Genomic DNA, 17,700 nt, shown 5'->3' with positions numbered 1-17,700 from the left:
GCATGGGCCACCTGTCTGGGGTGTCTGGGAGATGTGGTCAATGAAGCCTTCGTCACTGGGCAGCAGCTGGTCTGGCCGCTCAAGGTCCCGGGCTCCCGTGAGCTGTGGACGGTAGGGGCCTGGAGGAGGACCTCCGGGAGCCCCGCTCGCCGTTACCTGCTGACCACCGGGAGCTGCCCGCCCGAGCCTCAGCCCCTCTCGAGTCTGCTGAAGAGGAGCCCGAGGCCCTGCAGGGCGGCCACACGTCCCGCTCCTCCCTGGGGCAGGCTGGGAGCTGGCCGGCCAGGGGTCCTGTCCTGGGTCAGGGCGACGTCTTTGTCATTCCTGTCACTCCCGGGCCTGGCTGAGTGCTTCCCAGAGCCGGGACTGGGCGGGAGGGGCTGCCGGGCGCTGTCCTGGGAGGATGTTTGGTTTCTCATGAGCCATTGTGGTCCCAGGGGACGAGCCGTCGGCGGAGGGGATGTGGACACGCCAGAAGCAGTGACCGTGGCACTCCACGGGGCCCGGCCTCGGTCCCTCTTGATCACCCAGGCCAGGAATGTGGCTGCAGGAAGGTCTCGGGAGATGGAGCCCTGATAGGGAGGGGCCGCGTCCTCACTGCCTAGCCGCGGTCACACAGTAGGACGAGGTCACCGCGAGGGGTCCTGCCGCAACGTGGAGGCCAGGGGCAGCCTGAGCCTGGCCCCTGAGAGAGGCTTCCGGAGCAGCCGGGGCCCAAGGCTGCTCCCCCAGGCTCCCAGGACTGGGTCACGAGCCCTGGCCGCCTGGCTGAGCCTCCAGACCTGGCCTCCAGCTGCCCAGCAGGCTCCCCACGGGCCAGGCCCCCTGGACCAGCTGTGCCCAGAAAGACCGCTCCGCTCTGGGAGCCCCAGGAGGCTGCTGGGCCCGCTCCAGGGGTGCCCTCGCCCCACCCCAGGGAGGACTGGCCCTGTGCCCGTTCGTCCCTGTGGGGGGCAGCTCTGCGGTCCTTCACCCACAGCCACTTCCAACACCAGGCGGCCCACGTTTGTCTCCACCGCCAGTGAAGCAGGGGACCTTCTCCCTGTGCTAAAGAAACCCTCCGTTTTGTTTCTGAATTTGGGGTTGAGCGCCAGAACAGTCCTCGGACGAGGTCGGGGTTTGGACTGTGAGTTTCCACTGCACACAGCTGGCCTCCCCTCCCTCCTCCCCTCCCTCCTCCCTCCTCCCCTCCCTCCTCCACTCCCTCCTCCCTCCTCCCTCCTCCCCTCCCTCCTCTCCTCCCTCCTCCCCTCATTCCTCCCTCCCTCCCCTTCCTCCTACCTCCTCTTCCCTCTGACCTCCCCTCCCTCCTTCCTCCTCCCTCCCTCCTCCCTTACCTCCCCACCTCCTCCCTCCTCCCCTGCTTCCCTGCCTCCTCCCTCTCCCCTCCCTTTCCCCCTCCATATTCCCCTCCCTCCTCCCCTGCTTCCCTCTTTTCTCCCTTCCTCCTCCACTGCCTCCTTCCTACTCCCTTCCTCCTCCCTCCCTCCTTCCTCCCCCTCCCTCCTCCCCTCCCTCCTCCTTCTCCCCTCCCCTCCCTCCCTGCCTCCTCCCCTCCCTCCTCACCTGCTTCCCTGCCTCCTCCCTCCTCACCTGCCTCCCTCCCTCCTCCCTTCCCTCCCCCTCCCTCCTCCCCTCCCTCCTCCCTCCTTCCTTCCTTTGGTACTGGGGATGAGACCCAGGGTTGCTCTACCACTGAGTTACATCCTCAGCCTTTTTAAATCTTATTTTGAGACAGAGTCCTGCTATGTAGCTGAGGCTGGCCTCAAGCTGATCCTCCTGCCTCAGCCTCCTGAGTTGCTGGGATCACAGTCACGCCCAGTTTGACTCATTTTCGTCCACTCTTATTTTAGAATAGCTCCATATTTCTAGAAAAGGGTGCAGACGGTTCAGAGTGTCTCCATGTCCTTGTGCAGTGTCCCTTGGTACAAGCCTCCTCATGAGTGTGGCCCTCTCGCTACACTGAAGAGACACATCCCCGTGGGTCCTCCCGGGAGCCGGGCTCCCCACAGCGACCCCCCCCTGCTGCAGGACCCGCCCCCAGCCGGCCTCCATCACACGCTGGCCATGGTCCACGGTGTCTGGGGACCACCTTGGCCTTCGGTGGTGTCCGGAGGTGGCAGCAGACAGCTCTGTGACAGTGTGGGCTGGCCCTGTCCCTGGGCTCTTGGTGGCCTTGCCGGGCTCTTCCTGCCTGGCTCACTACCTGTGGGGCCTGTTCCCCCATGGTCCTGGCCAGGGGGCTCTGCGGGCAGTGCCCACTCAGAATAAAGGCCGCTGCCCGCCGTGCCCCTCTGCTGGCCCGCCCCAGGCCCTGCCAGTGACCAGCGTCCTCCTTGTCCCTCAGGATCAGCCTGGAGGTCGCCTCCCGGGCAGGACACCTGGGCCAGGGCTTCCCTCACCCCTGCCCACTCTGCCCACTCAGACGGGCCTGACGACGGGCAGCGCCCAGTGCCACCGTCCCTCTGGGGCCACCGTCGTGTCTGGTGCCTCACGAGTGCTGACCACCATGTGGCCATCAGATCGCACCGTCCTCCTGGGTGGAGACCTGGGGCGCCAGCAGGAGGCTGGGAAGGGGGGTCACTGGAGCTGGACCCTGAGGCCACCCCCCTGACACTCCCGGCCCCACCTCGCCCCACCCGGCGGCATCTGCAGCCCTGGCTGTTGGGGGCCCAACCCCCAGAGGCCACCAGGCCCATCCTTGGACAAGAGGTCAGGGATGGGGCCAGTGGCCTCCGGGTCCTGCCTGTCCACAGGGGGAGCCCACCTCAAGTCTGTCCCGCTGCCTGGTTCCCCTTGGGTGGGGGAGGGGCAAGCATTAGTACCCCACCCCCCACCCTGCCAGGTTCTCTGGGAGAAGTGGAGGCTCAGAGGGACAAAGGGACCGTCCCAAAGGTGTCGAGGTGATTGGATGGAGCCAGGCTCTACCTCAGGTCTGCCTGACTGCTGGACCTTGGCCCTGGTCACTCAGACCCAAGGCTGTGTGACCTTAGGCAGATGGCTTCGCCTCTCTGAGCTCTTCCTTCATTGGAAAAATGGGGACAAGAAAAGGAGCAGGCAGCCGAGTCGGGGCGTGAGGCCAGCAGTCTCTGCAGCCATGAGCCAGGGCCGTGTGGCCAGCGCCCAGATCCTGCCCAGGACCTGCAGCCCCAAGTCGGAGACCTCAGCTCTGCCCCCAACACCCGGCCGCCTTTCTGTGGGGTCTGCAGGTGGGTGGAGCCTGCTGGCAGCTGGACACCGGGTTGGGGCTCACCCCGGTCCCCTCAAGACCTGGCTCCGACACAACTGCCCATGCCCTCTGCTGGCCCCGCTGTGCCTCCTCGAATGACTGCTCAACGGAGGCAGGGAGGCCCCTGGCCCCCTCGCGGCTGCAGCCCACCCTTCCCGAGCAAGAGGCCGGAGCCGTGGGAGGCCTGCCCCACCACTTGCCCAGGCCCCCCAGCTGGGGTGGGGACCACCAGCTCCGGAGCCCAGGGCTGGGGTCCACGGGCCAATGTGCGGCCTGGTTCCTGGGCCTGTGAGCCGCCGGGGCCTCCAGCCTCATCCCCTGGAGCCGGGGGCTGCGGAGGCTGCTGGCCACGCCCCTCCAAGCCCCGGGGCCGGCGTGGGTGCCAGGGCAGGCGCACCGTCCTCCTTGTCCAGAGCAGGGCCTCTGGGACAGGCGCTCAGCTCTGGGAACAGCCGTGGGGGCCCCGTGGGCTCTGGGGGACCCTGTGGCCAGGCGTGGCTGGGCCTGATGGGACGCTGCCCTCCTGCAGGGGTCTCTGGGAGGCAGCCTCCAGCCCCCGGCAGCCTCTCCAGGACCATGACAGCCTCCCCTCCTCCAGCTCTGAGAAGCCACCAGGGAGAAAGACCTGGATGGCTCAGGAGGCGCCCATGAGGAGCCACGGTGCCCACTCCGGGGGCTGTGCGGGGACCCGCCACCTGCCCGCCTCCTTCTTGGTGGTAGAAGTCCCCAGTGCTGGCTGGCACTGAGCTGCCTGGATGCAAGACTGCAGATCTCTGCCTCCCTTACAGCTGGGAGTGACCAGGTGACTGGAGTCTAGCCAGTGGAAAGTGAGCAGCGGTAGTGAGTGTGACTTCTGGAAGCTGCCCTTTGGAGTTGGAGACCTGCCCAACTTATTATTGCTGCTGGATGGAACATAGGTATGGTGGCTGGAATCTAGGCAGCAATTTTGTACAATGAGGTCAAGGGTCTATGTCAAATATGGAGGAAAAAAATGGGAAGAACCTGGGTCCTTGATCAGGGTGGAGCAGTGTCTCTCCTGGGGTCTAAGGCCCAGCTTCCAGTCTAGGCTCACCCCTCACAGCTGGGAACCTGGGACTTCGTCCCTGAGCCTCAGTCTCTGCACCTGTAAATGGGCACCACTTCAGCCCCCAGCCCAGAGCCACCCAGGGAGAGCGGCAGCGGGGGGTCCTGGTACCCGAGGCTGAACAGGACTGCTGGGCCAGGTCCCAGGCAGGGGGACAGCCAGGCCAGGCTGCCACGCTCTGGCTTAAGCCAAGGGCCCCAGATGGACTCAGGGTCCCCTGCACCCCTGGGCCCAGGGCCAGCAGGGCTCCAGAGCCCGGGACAGGTTCCCACGTGGCCCCAGTTCTTGGACGCTGTGTGACGCGGGGCCACAGCCTGTCCTCTCTGAGCCCTGCCCTGGCTGGGTGCGGGAGGAGCCCCGTGGGGCGTGCCGAGAAGCAGGGCCGCCCAGCAGAGGGTCCCGCACCCAGGACGCGCGTCCTCCACCCGCTCACTGACGGAGGGGCTCCGTGGCCCATCTCCCACCCGGTGCCAAAAGTGGGCGCTGGCTGTGTACCTACCTCCCCGGCCCTAGGCCACGGCTGCCTCCTTGGGGCCCCGGCCCTCGCACAGGAGGGGAGCCCTGTCCTCCACGTCACCCTGGCCATGTGGGGAGGCCAGGCACAGTTCATTCTTACTCCTCCTGCCTGACCTAGGTGACCCAGCAGAGTCCCCACTGCCCACAGGCAGGGACAGACTGGCCACAGGTCCTCAGCACTGGGTCACCCCAGGGCGTCCCTGGGACTACTGCCATCTGCTGGTGGGCTGCAGTACTGCACCCGGGGGCCCACCTAGACCACGTGGGGCGACCCAGCCCCCAGCCCAGCCCCCACTGTCCCCAGAGGGTGACCAGGCTACCCTCATGGCAAGGCTTCTGCCGTGGCTGGGCCACCTCATTCCCTGGGGTAAGTGCCAGAGCCCCACGGGTGACCCGTGGAGGTGCCGTCCTGGGCACAGTGCGGGTGGTGCTCGGGGCGTCTCCTGGAAGGAGCCCCGTGCCCCCTGGATTCTGTCCCCCTCCCCCTGCCCTGGAGGCCACAGGCCGACGTCAGCCTCCGTGCAGCGTCCACCTGGGGACAGGCCACGTAAAGGGCATCCGCGGCCCGTGGCCTTGCCCGCCCCTCGGGCTCTCCCTGGCCAGTGGTCAGCTCTCTGCTCCCCCCCCGTGGGCAGTGCTCTGACACTCGGCCCTGGAGGGTTTGAGGAGCCGTGGCCAGCGGAGGCCAGGGTCAGGCTCGCCCGGCTCCCGTGGAGCTGCTGTAATTTCTCCTGGGGACAGGAGGCCTGGGTGCGAGTCACGCGGAGCTCTCTTCTCTTCTCTCGCAGGACTGGGGAGGGGACCCGGGGCCCGGCGCCTGCTAGCCAGCGCCCTGCCACTGGGCTCCACCCAGCACCTGTTCTGGGGACTGGGGATTGAACCTGGGGCGCTTAGCCACCGAGCCACACCCCCAGCCATTTGTTACTTTTTATTTGGAGGCAGGGTCTCCCTCACTTGCTGAGGGTCTTGCTAAGCTGCTGAGGCTGGCCTCGAACTTGCCATCCTCCGGCCTCAGCCTCCCAGGTTGCTGGGATCACAGGCTCCTGCTGCTGCCCCTGGCTTCTGTTTAGCTTTGGAGGAGCCACTAGATGGACCTCCACAGTACGGTGTCACTGGCTTTGCCCCCCTGTTCTCAGTCCCCTCCTGGGTACCATGTGTCACACCCAGGACTGGAGACCTTGGAGCCAGCCTTGACACACCTCTCTCTGACTGTGTGACTTAAAGAAAATTGCTGAACCTCTCTGAACCTCAGTCCTCAGAGGAGGGGAGTAATGGCAGAGAGCAGCAGCCACTGTGACGTCCCGCCCTGGCCCTCGGGCCTCGCTGTTCCCTGCCTGTCCCCAGCCCTGGTTCTCTCTGAGGGGGTGGGCCACCAGGGAGCACCAGAGCCTCACCCTCGGGTGGGACGTGGGCGGGGCAGCAGTGGGCTGTGGTCGGAGGCCCTGGTGGATCCTGCGCAGGAAAAACAACAAGATACTGTGAAAAGCGGTGGGAGGGGCCTCTATGGGGTCGGGGTTCCGGAAGGTTCCGCGGATGGCTCAGAAGATGCAGGGGGCCAGGCTAGTGAAGGTGGAGAGAGGGGCATCTGAGCAGGCAGCTCGGGCAAAGGTCCTGAGGTGGGAAGAGCTTGGGGGTCAGCATCGGGTGGCAGCGTGGGCCTGAGGAAGGGCCAGGGCCGGCACAGGGGCTCTGGGTGGCTCTGGGTGCAGGTGACCAGAGGGGGTGGCCTTGAAGACCAGAAAGCTGCCCCTGGGTGCCTCCTGAGACCACTGACCCATGGACGTGTCCCCGCACCTCGGGGGGGAGCAAGGCAGAAGCTCAGGACGCAGGCCTGGGGCCAGGAGGGGCCGGCTGGGCTGCAGGGCCAGGGGCGGGGGGTGGGCCCCGTGTATCCTGGGCAGCAGCCTCCTGATGGGCAGGTGGGAGGCAGGTCTGGCCCCAGGGTGTGCAGGACCCGAGTGACCGTGCGCGTGGTCAGTGAGCTGGCTGAAGGGCTGGCCCCGAAGGGAGCCGTCGATCCTTCCCACCTCAGAGCTCCCCAGAGGGCCAGTCCCTGGTGGTGAGGTGGCCACGGGCACCAGGGCCCTGCTGACTGGGCCGGCCCCGCCTCGGTCCCCGCGGGCATGAGCTCAGCCCGTCCTCACACCAGCTCCGCATTCTGCAGAGGAAGAAACCGAGGCTCAGAGTGGCACCCCACCTGGCCTCGCGGGTGGAGCTCTCCTCCCCACCAAGCCAGTTCCTCCTCGGTCCAGCCCACGCCTTCACCGTAGTCCCCCAGGTGGACCTTCCCACCCCAGGGCCGCTCTGCGGGCTGGCAGGCTGGGTGGAGGCTGTGAGGTCAGGGGCCGCCAAGGGGGCAGCTGGGGGTCACTGGCCGCGGCACTCATCCCAGAGCAGGACTGTGGCTGGCCAGACCCTGCGGCTCACACCCGAGGGGGCCCTCCCGGCGTTTCCAGAATTTCCTGGGGTCCTGCGCCCCGCCTGCTGCTGTCCCGGCCTGCGGATGTACAAGCAGGCAGCTTGGCCTCCGGACCTGAGCTGCCCAAGGAGGCCGGCCTGGCTGGGTGCTGACGTGGACGGCGGTTGGTAGAGGAGGAAGGACGAGGGAGAATCGCCGTCGAGTCTCCTGACCGCGTGGACGACCCCGGGGCAGACACGTCTGAAGGGCAGGCCCTTTACCAGGCTTCGGCCAGCCAGGCTGGGTCCCCGGGACCCCCAGGCCACGTGAGCCACAAGACTGCCCTTGTCCCCAGCCCCTCGCCCAGGGCCTGCAGGAGGACCCGGCCCGCCTCTCCTGGCCTGGCGTCCCCACGCTCCCGGGCTCTGTGGCCGGTATTTTAGAGCAGTCACTGGGAGCCCCGGGGGCAGGCGTGGGCAGAGGCCGAGCTGACCCTGGACAGCCAGGCTCCGTGGCAGGCACCTGCCAGCTCCTTCCTCCCCGGAAGCCCCGTCCCCCTGGGTGTGGACGTCACAGGCGCAGGGTGGTGCTGGTGGCCGTGGCGTCCCAGTGCTGCAGGCTGCAGGAGACAGGGCCAGCTCCGGGCTGAGCCCTCGTGTCCTGGGGCGCTGCGGAGGCAGGGTGGCCCTCCACGGCGGTGCTGGCCTCCGACCCCCGGGAGGCGGGAGGCCTCGAGACCGGCAGGGTCACACGGCCTGCTCTGCACAGCTGGAGTGCCCTGGTCACAGGGCAGCCTGACCCTGGGCAGGGTCCTGCTGGCTGTCCAGGGCTGGGACTCAGGGGCCTGGGACAGCTTAGCTCCGTGTGTCACCAGGCACCAGGGACAGCCGGGAGGGGGCCTGACCTCGCCCAGCACTGCCCTTGCCTGGGCCCGCTGCACAGGGCCACTCTGCCCAGGCTGCCCTTTCCTGGCCACCCTGGGGCCACTCCACGTCCAGCCACATTTACTGACCGCTCTGGTGCCGTCCTCCAGCCACTTCTGGTGACATGGCACAGGGTGACGATGGCATTCACAGTCGGTGCCACAGGGCTCAAGCTGAGCTAGGCCACAGTCTGGGCATTAAGCACGGTGACAGTGTCATGCCACCAGCCCCACGGCCCCCTCCACAGCTGCTCGTCTCCAAAAAACCATCCCCCTGGACCCTGTCGGCCGCCCTGCCCGGCTCCCAGCGCTCTCCGCCCCACAGCAGGCCCCCGAGGACGAGGACAAGGACGAGGCCGCTCTGCTCACACGGGTCTCGAGGTTCCTCCCCGTGGCCGGAGGCAGAGTCCCTCCTCCCCGGGCCGAGTGGCGTTGGCTGTGGGTGGTCCAGCTCGCTCCTCCTTCCTGGGGGTGGACACGCGCCTTCGGGCTCCTGTGACCGACACTGTCACCTGCGGGTGCCCCTTTGGCTCCTGCTTTCAGTCCTTTTGGGGACTGCCTGGCGCAGGGACTGCTGATCCCCACGGTGAACCGCCGCTGTCCCCCACGGTGGCCCGGCCGTGGCACACCCGGCTCCTGACAGATTCTCCACCCAAAGTTCCCGAGACCCCCCCGGCGGTCCCCCGGCTTCTCCCCGCTTCCCCCCTTCTCTCCTGGTGGGCGAATGCCAGAGGCCACCTGGGGCCTCGGGTGGCCCTCGCCAGCTCAGAGGGCTCCTCCCACGGAGGGCAGTGCCCAGCCCGCAGCCCCCCCCCAGCTGGGCAGTGGCTGCCTTCCCGCCCCCCAGCCCCTCTCCCTTGGCGAGGGTCCGACCCCTGGGGCCTTGGCAGGTGATGAGCAGAGGCCTCGGCCCTGGCCCACGGTGACCCGCCCGGCTGTCTCCTGAGTCAGGCGCCCACCCTCATCCCTGGAGGGACCGGCTGTTGACACGCAGCGTGGACAGTGGAGGTGTCCGGGACACGGCTGTCCCCTGGCGCGTGCCAAGCCTCCGGGTCCTCACCTGCCAACGGGCAGTGACTGTGACACGTGCCCGTCTCTGGATGGACACGGCCACGGGCCGCCTCTGCTCGACCCTTGACTGCACGTTGCCCCTCGGGGACGGCACTGGGGACCTCAGTGGCAGGCTCAGCCGGCCGCACCCGGGCAGCTCTTCCCGACCCGCAGGCCCTGTGCTGCCCACTGGGGTGCGGAGCCCCATCGGCTCCCGAGAGAGTGGCCAGTCGGGCTGCCCTGGGCTCTGTGGCCCTGGCTGGGCGGGGGACCAAGAGCACGTCCTCTGGGGGTGCAGGTGCCAGGAGAGGTGGCCGCAGCCCCTGGCCTCTGGCCGGCCCCTGGGTGGCCCTGGGGCACTGCTGGGGCCGGGTGTTGGGGCCACGACGGAGCCCAGCCGTGGCTCCTCACAGCAAGTCATGTGCCCCTCTGAGAGTCGCTGTGAAACAAGACGGTGGGGGTGGGGGTGGCAGGTTTCAAGGACAAAGAAGGACAGAGTCCCTGCCTGAGGGGACATGCAGCTTCCAGTGGGAGGGGCCTCGTGGGATTTGAGAACAAAGTGAGTTCCTTTCCTCCTCCATCACCCCCCACACACGCACGACACACGCACACAGACGTGCACACACACACACACACACACACACACACACACACACACGCTCTGTCCTGCTTCTCCGCCATACAGACTCACACACGGACACAGACACATGCACACATACACATACAGACGCACACACAGCACACACGCACACACATGCACACAGCCGTGCACACACACACACACACACACACACTCTGTTCTGCCTCTCCGCCATACAGACTCACACACGGACACAGACACATGCACACATACACATACAGACGCACACACAGGACACACGCACACACGGACAAGCACACACACATGCACACAGGACCCCCCCCCACATACACACATGCACACGCAGCCTCCAGGGACACACGGAGCCCGGGTGACGTGTGCGGCACGAGAGCCCCGAGCTCCAGCGTGGACGGCAGAGGCCTCCTCTCCTGTGCTCAGAACACAGTGTGACATCTCGCACACAGTGTGACATCTCGCGTCTCTGCCGACACGGACTGGACGGGGGTGCATGTGCCCAGAAAGGCCGCGAGGTCTCCCCCCGCAGGACGTCGGGCAAGTGACAGCAGAATAAAATACTTTAATGTCTGCTCTGGGGACCCTGCGCCGTGCACCCTGGTGGCACTGAGCTGTCCTCGGTCCCTTCAGCGGCCCCTGGACACCGTCACCGCGAGTGTCTTAGAGCAGCCCCCTGGAGCCGGGCAGGCCCCGGGCTCTCTGGCCTTGGGGACGTGTCCCCAGCCCCCACACGGCAGGCGAGGCTGGTGGACGCTCAGCTCGGAGCCCAGATGTGCGAGGGCTCGGCTCCCCCGCGGCCTCCCGGGCTCTTCTGCCGCCGCCGTCGCCGGGGCTGGCCACCCTTGCTCAGGGGCCTGGAGTGGCCGCTCTGCAGCCGCCGCACCATCTCGTGGTCCTTGGGGTCCAGCACGCGGGGCAGGAACAGGGAGGACTTCTGCGTGCGGCGGGTCTTGAAGCCCCGGCGGGGCCGGCCCTTGCCGTTCACGGACACGTACCACAGTCTCTCGGCGCTGGGCGGCCGCCGCGTCCCCGGGCCCCCGGGCACCGAGCGGTACAGCCGGGAGGAGTAGGTGCTGTAGCCCAGCTCCTGGATCCGCTCCACGAACTCGCACTCGGCGCTGTAATGCTCCTGCGGGAGAGAGGCCACGTCAGGGACGCGGGAGGCCACGTCAGGACCACGGGAGGCCACGGAGGCCTGCTGCGGCTGGGGCTGGGGTGGGGGGACCACCCCTCACGACACCCGTGTGGGTCAGCCCGCGCCTTCGTCCAGCCTGTGCCCTCTGCTCCCATGTCCCCCCGCCCCCCTGGCCTGGTGAACATGGCCCTCAGGGCCGGGCTCCAGGTCACTTTCTCCACCAGGTCCTCTGAGCACCTCTGGGGGCTTGCACGCCCCGCCTCTCCTCTCTGGGCCCTCCAGCCGCCACGCCCCACTGACGCACCCACGGTGGGGTGTCCCAGCTTAGGGACAGGCTGCAGGGCAGAGATGGGACCTTCCCACCCAGGGGCTCTTGGTGGCCTTGAGGTCAGCAGGGACTGGACAGCTGGACACAGAAGAGGGGGCACCCAGAGCTCTTTTGAAGAAATGGCGTAAAAGAACAAGAAGAGCTGGAGCGGCAGCAGGCCCTGTGGTGTCACCCCTGGGGGTGACAGGGGACCTGGCTCCACCACAAGACAGAAGGGAGAACCCAGCACGGGGGGTGGGGGGGTGGCTGGTCTTCAGGAGCCGTCTCCACTAGGGGCGGGTTTGGGTCCCCGGCCCTGGCCCTCTGAGAGGCACAGTCCTGGGCACGGGGTGCCCCCCACGGGTGCAACCCGCCTGGAACCTGGTCAGAGGTGTGTGCTCGGTGAGAACCTGGACGCTGCTGGTCCAGGGAGCAGCCAGCAGGCAGAGAGGAAGACACTGTCCTCAGAGGCCCCTGGGACCTGGGCCAGGCCCTGGAGGGACCGAGTCCTGCCTCCACAGCACAGGAGCCCCGCGGAAGAGGTGTCGCCGGGGCCGCGTGCCCTTCAGCAGCACCGCGCTAGCCAAGGGCACAGAGGCCTGGCCGCCGTCCCCAGCCTGCAAAGCCAAAAGGCACTTGAAGAGATGTCACCGGGGCTCCCGAGACCCAGCCACAGGGACTGCTGCCGTGGGGCCTCCCTCTGTGGGGTGGACGCCGTGGGGGGCGGGCAGGCCTCAGAAGACCCACTGAGGCTTCAGGCTCAACCCCGGGGGACAAGGAGCACCTGCCTGGGGTCCACCACGCTGGGGACAGGGCAGGGCAGGCTGCAGGACCATTCCTAGGGAATGGCCAGAGAGCAGGGACAGGGCCCCAGGGGCCATTGCCCTCTGGGGTGTGGTGACCCCACACAAGTGGGAGGGGGAAGCTCTGGAGACAAGGAGACCCAGAGGACCCCGAGCCTGTTTTCAGGGTCACAGGCTGTGAGCCAGGTCCAGGAGTGGGCAGCATCTGACCAGGCAGTGACCGGGGCCAGAGATGCCAGGATCGGGGGTCAGGGGGACCAGGCAGGGGCCACCACACCCCATCACCCAAACCCTCCCTGCCCTCCTGCCCCCTGGGGATGCCCAGGACTTCCTGCGTCACCTTGTGGAGTGCCCTGCCCAGGGCCACCCCCCCCCCATTTGTAGTGAGGAAACGGAGGCCGGGTGGCATCAGGCCCAGGGGGATAGGGCATCGTCTGGCCTCTGCCCGACCCTGCACAGGTGCTCTCTGGGGACCCAGGGACTGGGGTCAGGGCAGTCCTGTCCCCCCCATGCTGTGCCAGCACCTGGTTCCCACACAGAGACCTGTGGGCCTCAGGGCCAGAGGCGCAGGCCCTCCCACGCACAGAGCACTGCTGGCACCTGTGACACTAGGTAGCCAAAATGACCAGGGGCGGCCAGAGCCACAGACTTCAGACAGCCCAGCTGGGACTCGCTGGCAGCAGTGGCCAGGCCTGCTCTGGCCGCTGTCCCACCCAGGCCCTTCCCCAGAGCCATTGTACCACACGAAGTGGACTCCGAGACACCTGGCGGACAAGGCGTGGTTTGGAAGTGCCGGAGGGAGGGGGGTGTTGGAGGAGGGCGTGCCGGGAGGGTCAGCATGGGCAGGGGCACACCGGTGTGGAGAGCTGAGCCGGGGGCGCGGGAGCTGTAGGCCAGGGAGGGAGAGAAGGCAGGGCACTGCCCCTCCCAGGGTGGAGCCGGGTGCCCGGGGTTGATCTGTGGGTGATGTGGGTCCTGGAGGATCTTAGGGTGATCCCTCAGCAGGCACCTGGCAGAGTATGTCATCTGGTGAGTGTCAAGGACACTGATGAACGATGCTGGATGGGTGGGTGGCTGGCTGGGTGGGGGAGGGAGGGAGGGTGAGTGGATGGAGAGAGAGGGTGGGTGGACATAGGCATGTGGGTATGGATGGCTGGGTGGGTGGCCGACTGGGTGACTGGGTGGTGGCTCCAGGGGAGAGCAATGGATGGACGGCGGGTGGACATGTTCTTGGAGGAGTAGGCAGAGGGTGGATGAATGAGTGGGTGGATATGTATGCCCGACAGGGTGGACGGGTGGGCGGGTGCACGCAGGCAGGTCTGGGTGGGTGGACAGGTGAGTAGATGGATGGGTGGATGATAGCTGGGGGGACAGACGGGTGAGTGGGAGGGTGGCTGGCTGGGCTGCAGGACAGGCAGGCTATAGGCCAGACACCTGGTCCCACGGCTGCTGCCGCAGCCCAGGTAGGAAGGAACAGGCTGGTGTGCAGACGCTGTCCTCTGGGAGGAGCTAGAGGGGGTGGGCGTAGGCACTGGGGCTGAGGGGGGTTCCCAGCTGACTCCAGGCTGGATGAGTGGCTATGGGGCCATGGCTGAGGTCGGGCTCAGGGGCCTGCTGAGCTCCAGTGGGCTGTGCTGCCCTCTGCCTGGGGTCTCTGAGCTGCTCGGCTGTCCCAAGGAGGGTGGCGATCTCTAACTCAGAAGCTGGGTCAGGCACTGGGGATGTCAGGGTGCCATCCCATGGTCACCTGCCCAGGAAGTGGACGAGGTGGCCGGTGGAGGGGAGAAGGAAGGCCAGCAAATCCAGGGCACCCAGGCAGCAAGGGGCAGGGGTGGGGGTGCAGTCTGCAGGAGGAGGGGAGGACAGGCTGGCCCCCAGCTGCCTCCCCCTGCAGGGCAGTGAGGCCCTTTCTGCCGGGTGCTCTGGAAAGTTCCGTACCCTCCAGCTGGATTGCCAAGCCATCCCTGGCCTCGTGGTCCCCAGTGGGACTGGACCTCAACCCCTCCTCCCCCAAGACCAGGGCTGTGAGCTCTGGGGGCAGAGACACAGGTGGCCTCCCACCCACGGGATCACCAGGTCAGATGGGTCCCTCACTGGAGGAGAGTGCTTTGTCCTCCTCGGTCAGCCTCCTGCTCTGCTCTGGGGAGTTCCCTGGTGGGGACAGGGGGCCTCCTTTGTGGCCAGGAAGTGCCACTAGTAAAGGCCACCAGACCTCCTCCACGGGGTGTCCTTCACTCTGAGAGGGAGGAGCAACCGTGAATGATTGACTTCAAGGATCAAAGTGAAGTTCCTCTCTCTGGAGCCAGGGCTTGGAGTTCCAGAGAGCCCCAGTCCCGAGAGCACGTTCTCATCACTGAGCAGGGAGCGGGGTGAGAGCTTCTGCTTCCAGACGCAGTTTCTGGCCAGGGGCCCTGGGCCGGAGAAGACAGGCACGTGCACCCAGGTTTGCACCTCCTCTAGCAAATCAACTGACCACCCACAATGGGATCACCAGGCTCAGAGGCAGGGAGCTGTGGGTGCTTCCGTCCAGGCAGAGTGGGTCAGAGGGAGGTGACTACCTGTGGGGAGCGCTGCTGTGACCTCTGGCCCGTGTGAGGTCTTAGTGCTCAAGGACAACCGGCCAGTGTCACGCGGTCATTAGCTGAAGGGGCAAACTTCCTGGCATTTCACACCAGGTGTTCCCTGGACGCTGCCCACGGAACCAGGGAATGCGGTAGGTAGAGGGGATGGTGCATCTGGGCTGGGGCGTGGCCTGGGACAGGGCTCCTTCCTGCTGTCCTCTCAATTCCCTCCTAAGCACCGACAGCCCTGGCCTGGCTTTCCCACTCGCTGCCCCTTGGCTGGCTGAGCCTGCCCTGCTCCTCCAGGAGAGCTCTGTCCTGCCCAACAGAAGAGCTTTCCACGGGGACCCCCTGGTATGCTTGCAAGTTTGCTTGGGTCCATGAATTTCAGTGGAAATTCGGGGTCCACCTCTCCTCTGCTCTCAGCTACCTTCAGAGAAGGTCATAACAGTAGACCACAAGGTGTGAATATTTCCAACCCGCAGAACAGAATCCCAGCAGGACCCTCCCTGCAGGCCCATCGGCTGGGGCTGCCTCCCAGAGTTCTGGGTCCTGCACATCCCGGAGCAAAGCTTTCTAACACCCCCGTCCCCTCTGCCCCCTGAAGTGGCGTTCCAGCGAGACGGCTACTCTATCAGTGCCCACCCATGCAAGAGATTGGACTCACCGAAGCATAGAGCCGTCCCCTCTTGTTCATGGCCAGGTACCGCCCAGAGAAAAGCCCTTTGATGGCGACGACGCCCACCTCCACCGCGGTAATCTCCAGGATGCCTGGGAAAGTGGGGAAGGCCCATCATCGCTCCGCCTCCACAGAACCAGAGGAAGCTCTGTGCACCACCAGCTCAGGACGGTGAGGTCACCCCACACCCCACAGGGGGTGGGGGCTGGAGGTCCAGGGAGGGGAGAGTGTCAGCCTCCCAGAAGGGTAATTCAAGCCCTGGAGTGGGACAGGAAGGTTGGCACGGGTGGATAATGTAACCCCACCGCGGGGCCACCCAAGCTGAGTGGGCCATGGACCTGGGTGGGAGATGTCCCAGGCAGAGGGTCCTTGGATACAGGAAGTGAGGGGGAGAGCCAAATCTGGAGCTCACAGAGGGACGCTGGCTAGGGTTCACCCACCAGCCACTGCATGTCAGAAGTCAAGTCACCCTGGTGCCTGTCTCTCCAGACACTAAGAGAGCTTCCAGGGGTTAGGGTTGCAACAATAGTTCCCAAGTGGGGCCATGTCCCCAGCAGAGTTCCAGGGTAGCTGAGGCTACCTTCCACACCCTTTCCAGGGGCACCTCTCCAGGGCTAGTGCCTGCTGCCTGCATGGCCAGGACATTCCCCAAAGCAGGACTAAGTTGAGGGTTGGCTCCCGGCATGTGCCACTGCAGGTCTTTCAAGTGTACGGCACACTCATCAGGCTCCCCAGCGCCAGCCCAGGGACCAGCAAAGCTCAGTCTGGATGCCCGAGGAGACTGCTGAAAACGGGTACCCTCCTCTCCCTCTGGGCGCCCGCTGGGTTGCACCAGGAAGACTGGATGCTCTCAGATGTTGACTTAGACTGGATTTGGAGGGAACCTGCGCGGGGGTGTCTCTGCAAGAAGAGTCCTGCGCAGAGACCCCTGGTGACTGCGGTCCTCCCTGTGCGCTTAGATGGCGTCCTCCATAGACGCCCTCGCAGGGCTGCGGCTTTCCCCCGGAGGAAGCTGTGGTTTTCCGCTACCACCTTGAACCGCGGCGCGGCTTCCTGCGCCCAGGGCAGGAGTGGAGCGCCCCGCGCCTAAACTGAGGATCTCAGCGGTCCTGGCACCCTCCCACGCTCCCCGCTGCGGTCCTTCCGGTCCGAGCTCTGCTCGCCCGCTCCCCTGCCAGCAGGCTGCTTAGACTCCCAGCTTTTGCTCTGCGCAAGAGGGCTCAGCACCGGTCGCAGGTCGGGGGCCAGAGGAGCCAAGCCACGAGCCTGGGGGACTCCCGCAGTGCGTGCAGTCCGACTTCTGGTCCTGGGTTCCGGGAGGGTGTATTTGTATCTCTACTTACCCCAGACCCTGGAGGACGCCCCCTGGCCCTCGGGGCCGCACCCTCCGCTCCCACCCCAAAGAGGGGGCACCCACACTTCCTGCCATCCCAGGAGCAAGGGCTGAGGCCCAGGGGTGCAGATCCGAGCCCAGGGAAGACTGACGCAGCGGCCCAGGGACCTAGCTCTGCCAGTCGAGTGTCCTGCTCGGAAGCAGCGACTGGACGCAGCCACCTGGGCGGCCAAGAGCCTGGAGGGCAGAGGGGAACTTGTGTGCCCTGGGGTCGACAGGAGGTGGAGAAGTCGTCAAAATAATAAAGAGAATGATAAATGCCTTGTCGGGCTCCTGTTCTCCACCAATTCAAAGGGCTTAAACTTGTCAGAATTGCCAAGCGCAGCAGAGCGCAGAGCCCGAGTCGTCTACCACGTGCCCCCTCTGAGCTCCCCGCATGGCTGGCTCTTCGCCCCCACCCCCAGCTCTCCCCGATCTCAGAGCCTCGCTTCTTTCCCCGGACGTGGCGGCGGATGTCTCGCGGCCGCTCTCTGGCAGGGGCAGCGGGCACCGTCGGTGCGCCGTCCCTTCTCCCGGGCGCAGCTTCCCACTCGGACCCCGCCGCGCCGGGCACTCACTGTAGGCGCTGTTCTCCAGGCTGCCGTTGACGCGGCCGCTCGGGTGCAGCTGAAGGTGGTACTTGGTGGCGCAGTAGAGCTTGCGGCGCCGGGGCGCCCCGCCGAGGTGCTCGTAGACTCCGCCGCGGCCGCCCGCATCGCGCCGCAGCCGCGCCCCGGGGCCCGCCGCGGGCCAGCCGGGCTCCAGCAGGCTGAGCAGCAGGAGCCAGATCAAGCCCATCGCGGCATCGCGCCCGCCCGGCGGCGGCTGCAGGCCAGCGCGGTGCCCATGGAAGGCGCGGCAGCCCGGCCGCGGAGAGGCGCTAGGAGACGGCTCCCGCGCCTGGCGGTGCCGACTCCGGCTCCGCGGGAAAGAGGGGTGGGGAGAGGGAAAGCGAGGGGGGTGATGGAGAGGGAGAGGGAGAGGGAGGAGGGAGAACCTTTAATTTTCACCCAGGAGCGGGGAAATTT

At 66.6% G+C, this 17,700-nt stretch overlaps 1 protein-coding gene across 1 annotated transcript; it reads right to left on the bottom strand.

The window, feature by feature from the left end:
* Nucleotides 1–10,569: 10,569 nt before the first annotated feature.
* On the bottom strand, nucleotides 10,570–17,470 carry Fgf3 (fibroblast growth factor 3). Its single transcript, XM_026414146.2, has 3 exons — nucleotides 17,251–17,470; nucleotides 15,289–15,392; nucleotides 10,570–10,944 (listed from the first exon to the last, which is right to left on the bottom strand). The coding sequence occupies exons 1-3, from the start codon at nucleotides 17,468–17,470 to the stop codon at nucleotides 10,570–10,572; spliced, it is 699 nt and encodes a 232-aa protein (XP_026269931.1).
* Between the last annotated feature and the right edge of the window lie 230 nt (nucleotides 17,471–17,700).

The sequence above is a fragment of the Urocitellus parryii genome, chromosome 4 (genome assembly GCF_045843805.1).
Source record: "Urocitellus parryii isolate mUroPar1 chromosome 4, mUroPar1.hap1, whole genome shotgun sequence".
Lineage (NCBI taxonomy): Eukaryota > Metazoa > Chordata > Mammalia > Rodentia > Sciuridae > Urocitellus > Urocitellus parryii.
The sequence above is the reverse complement of the archived record's forward strand: the minus strand, read 5'-3'. Positions and strand labels throughout refer to the sequence as shown.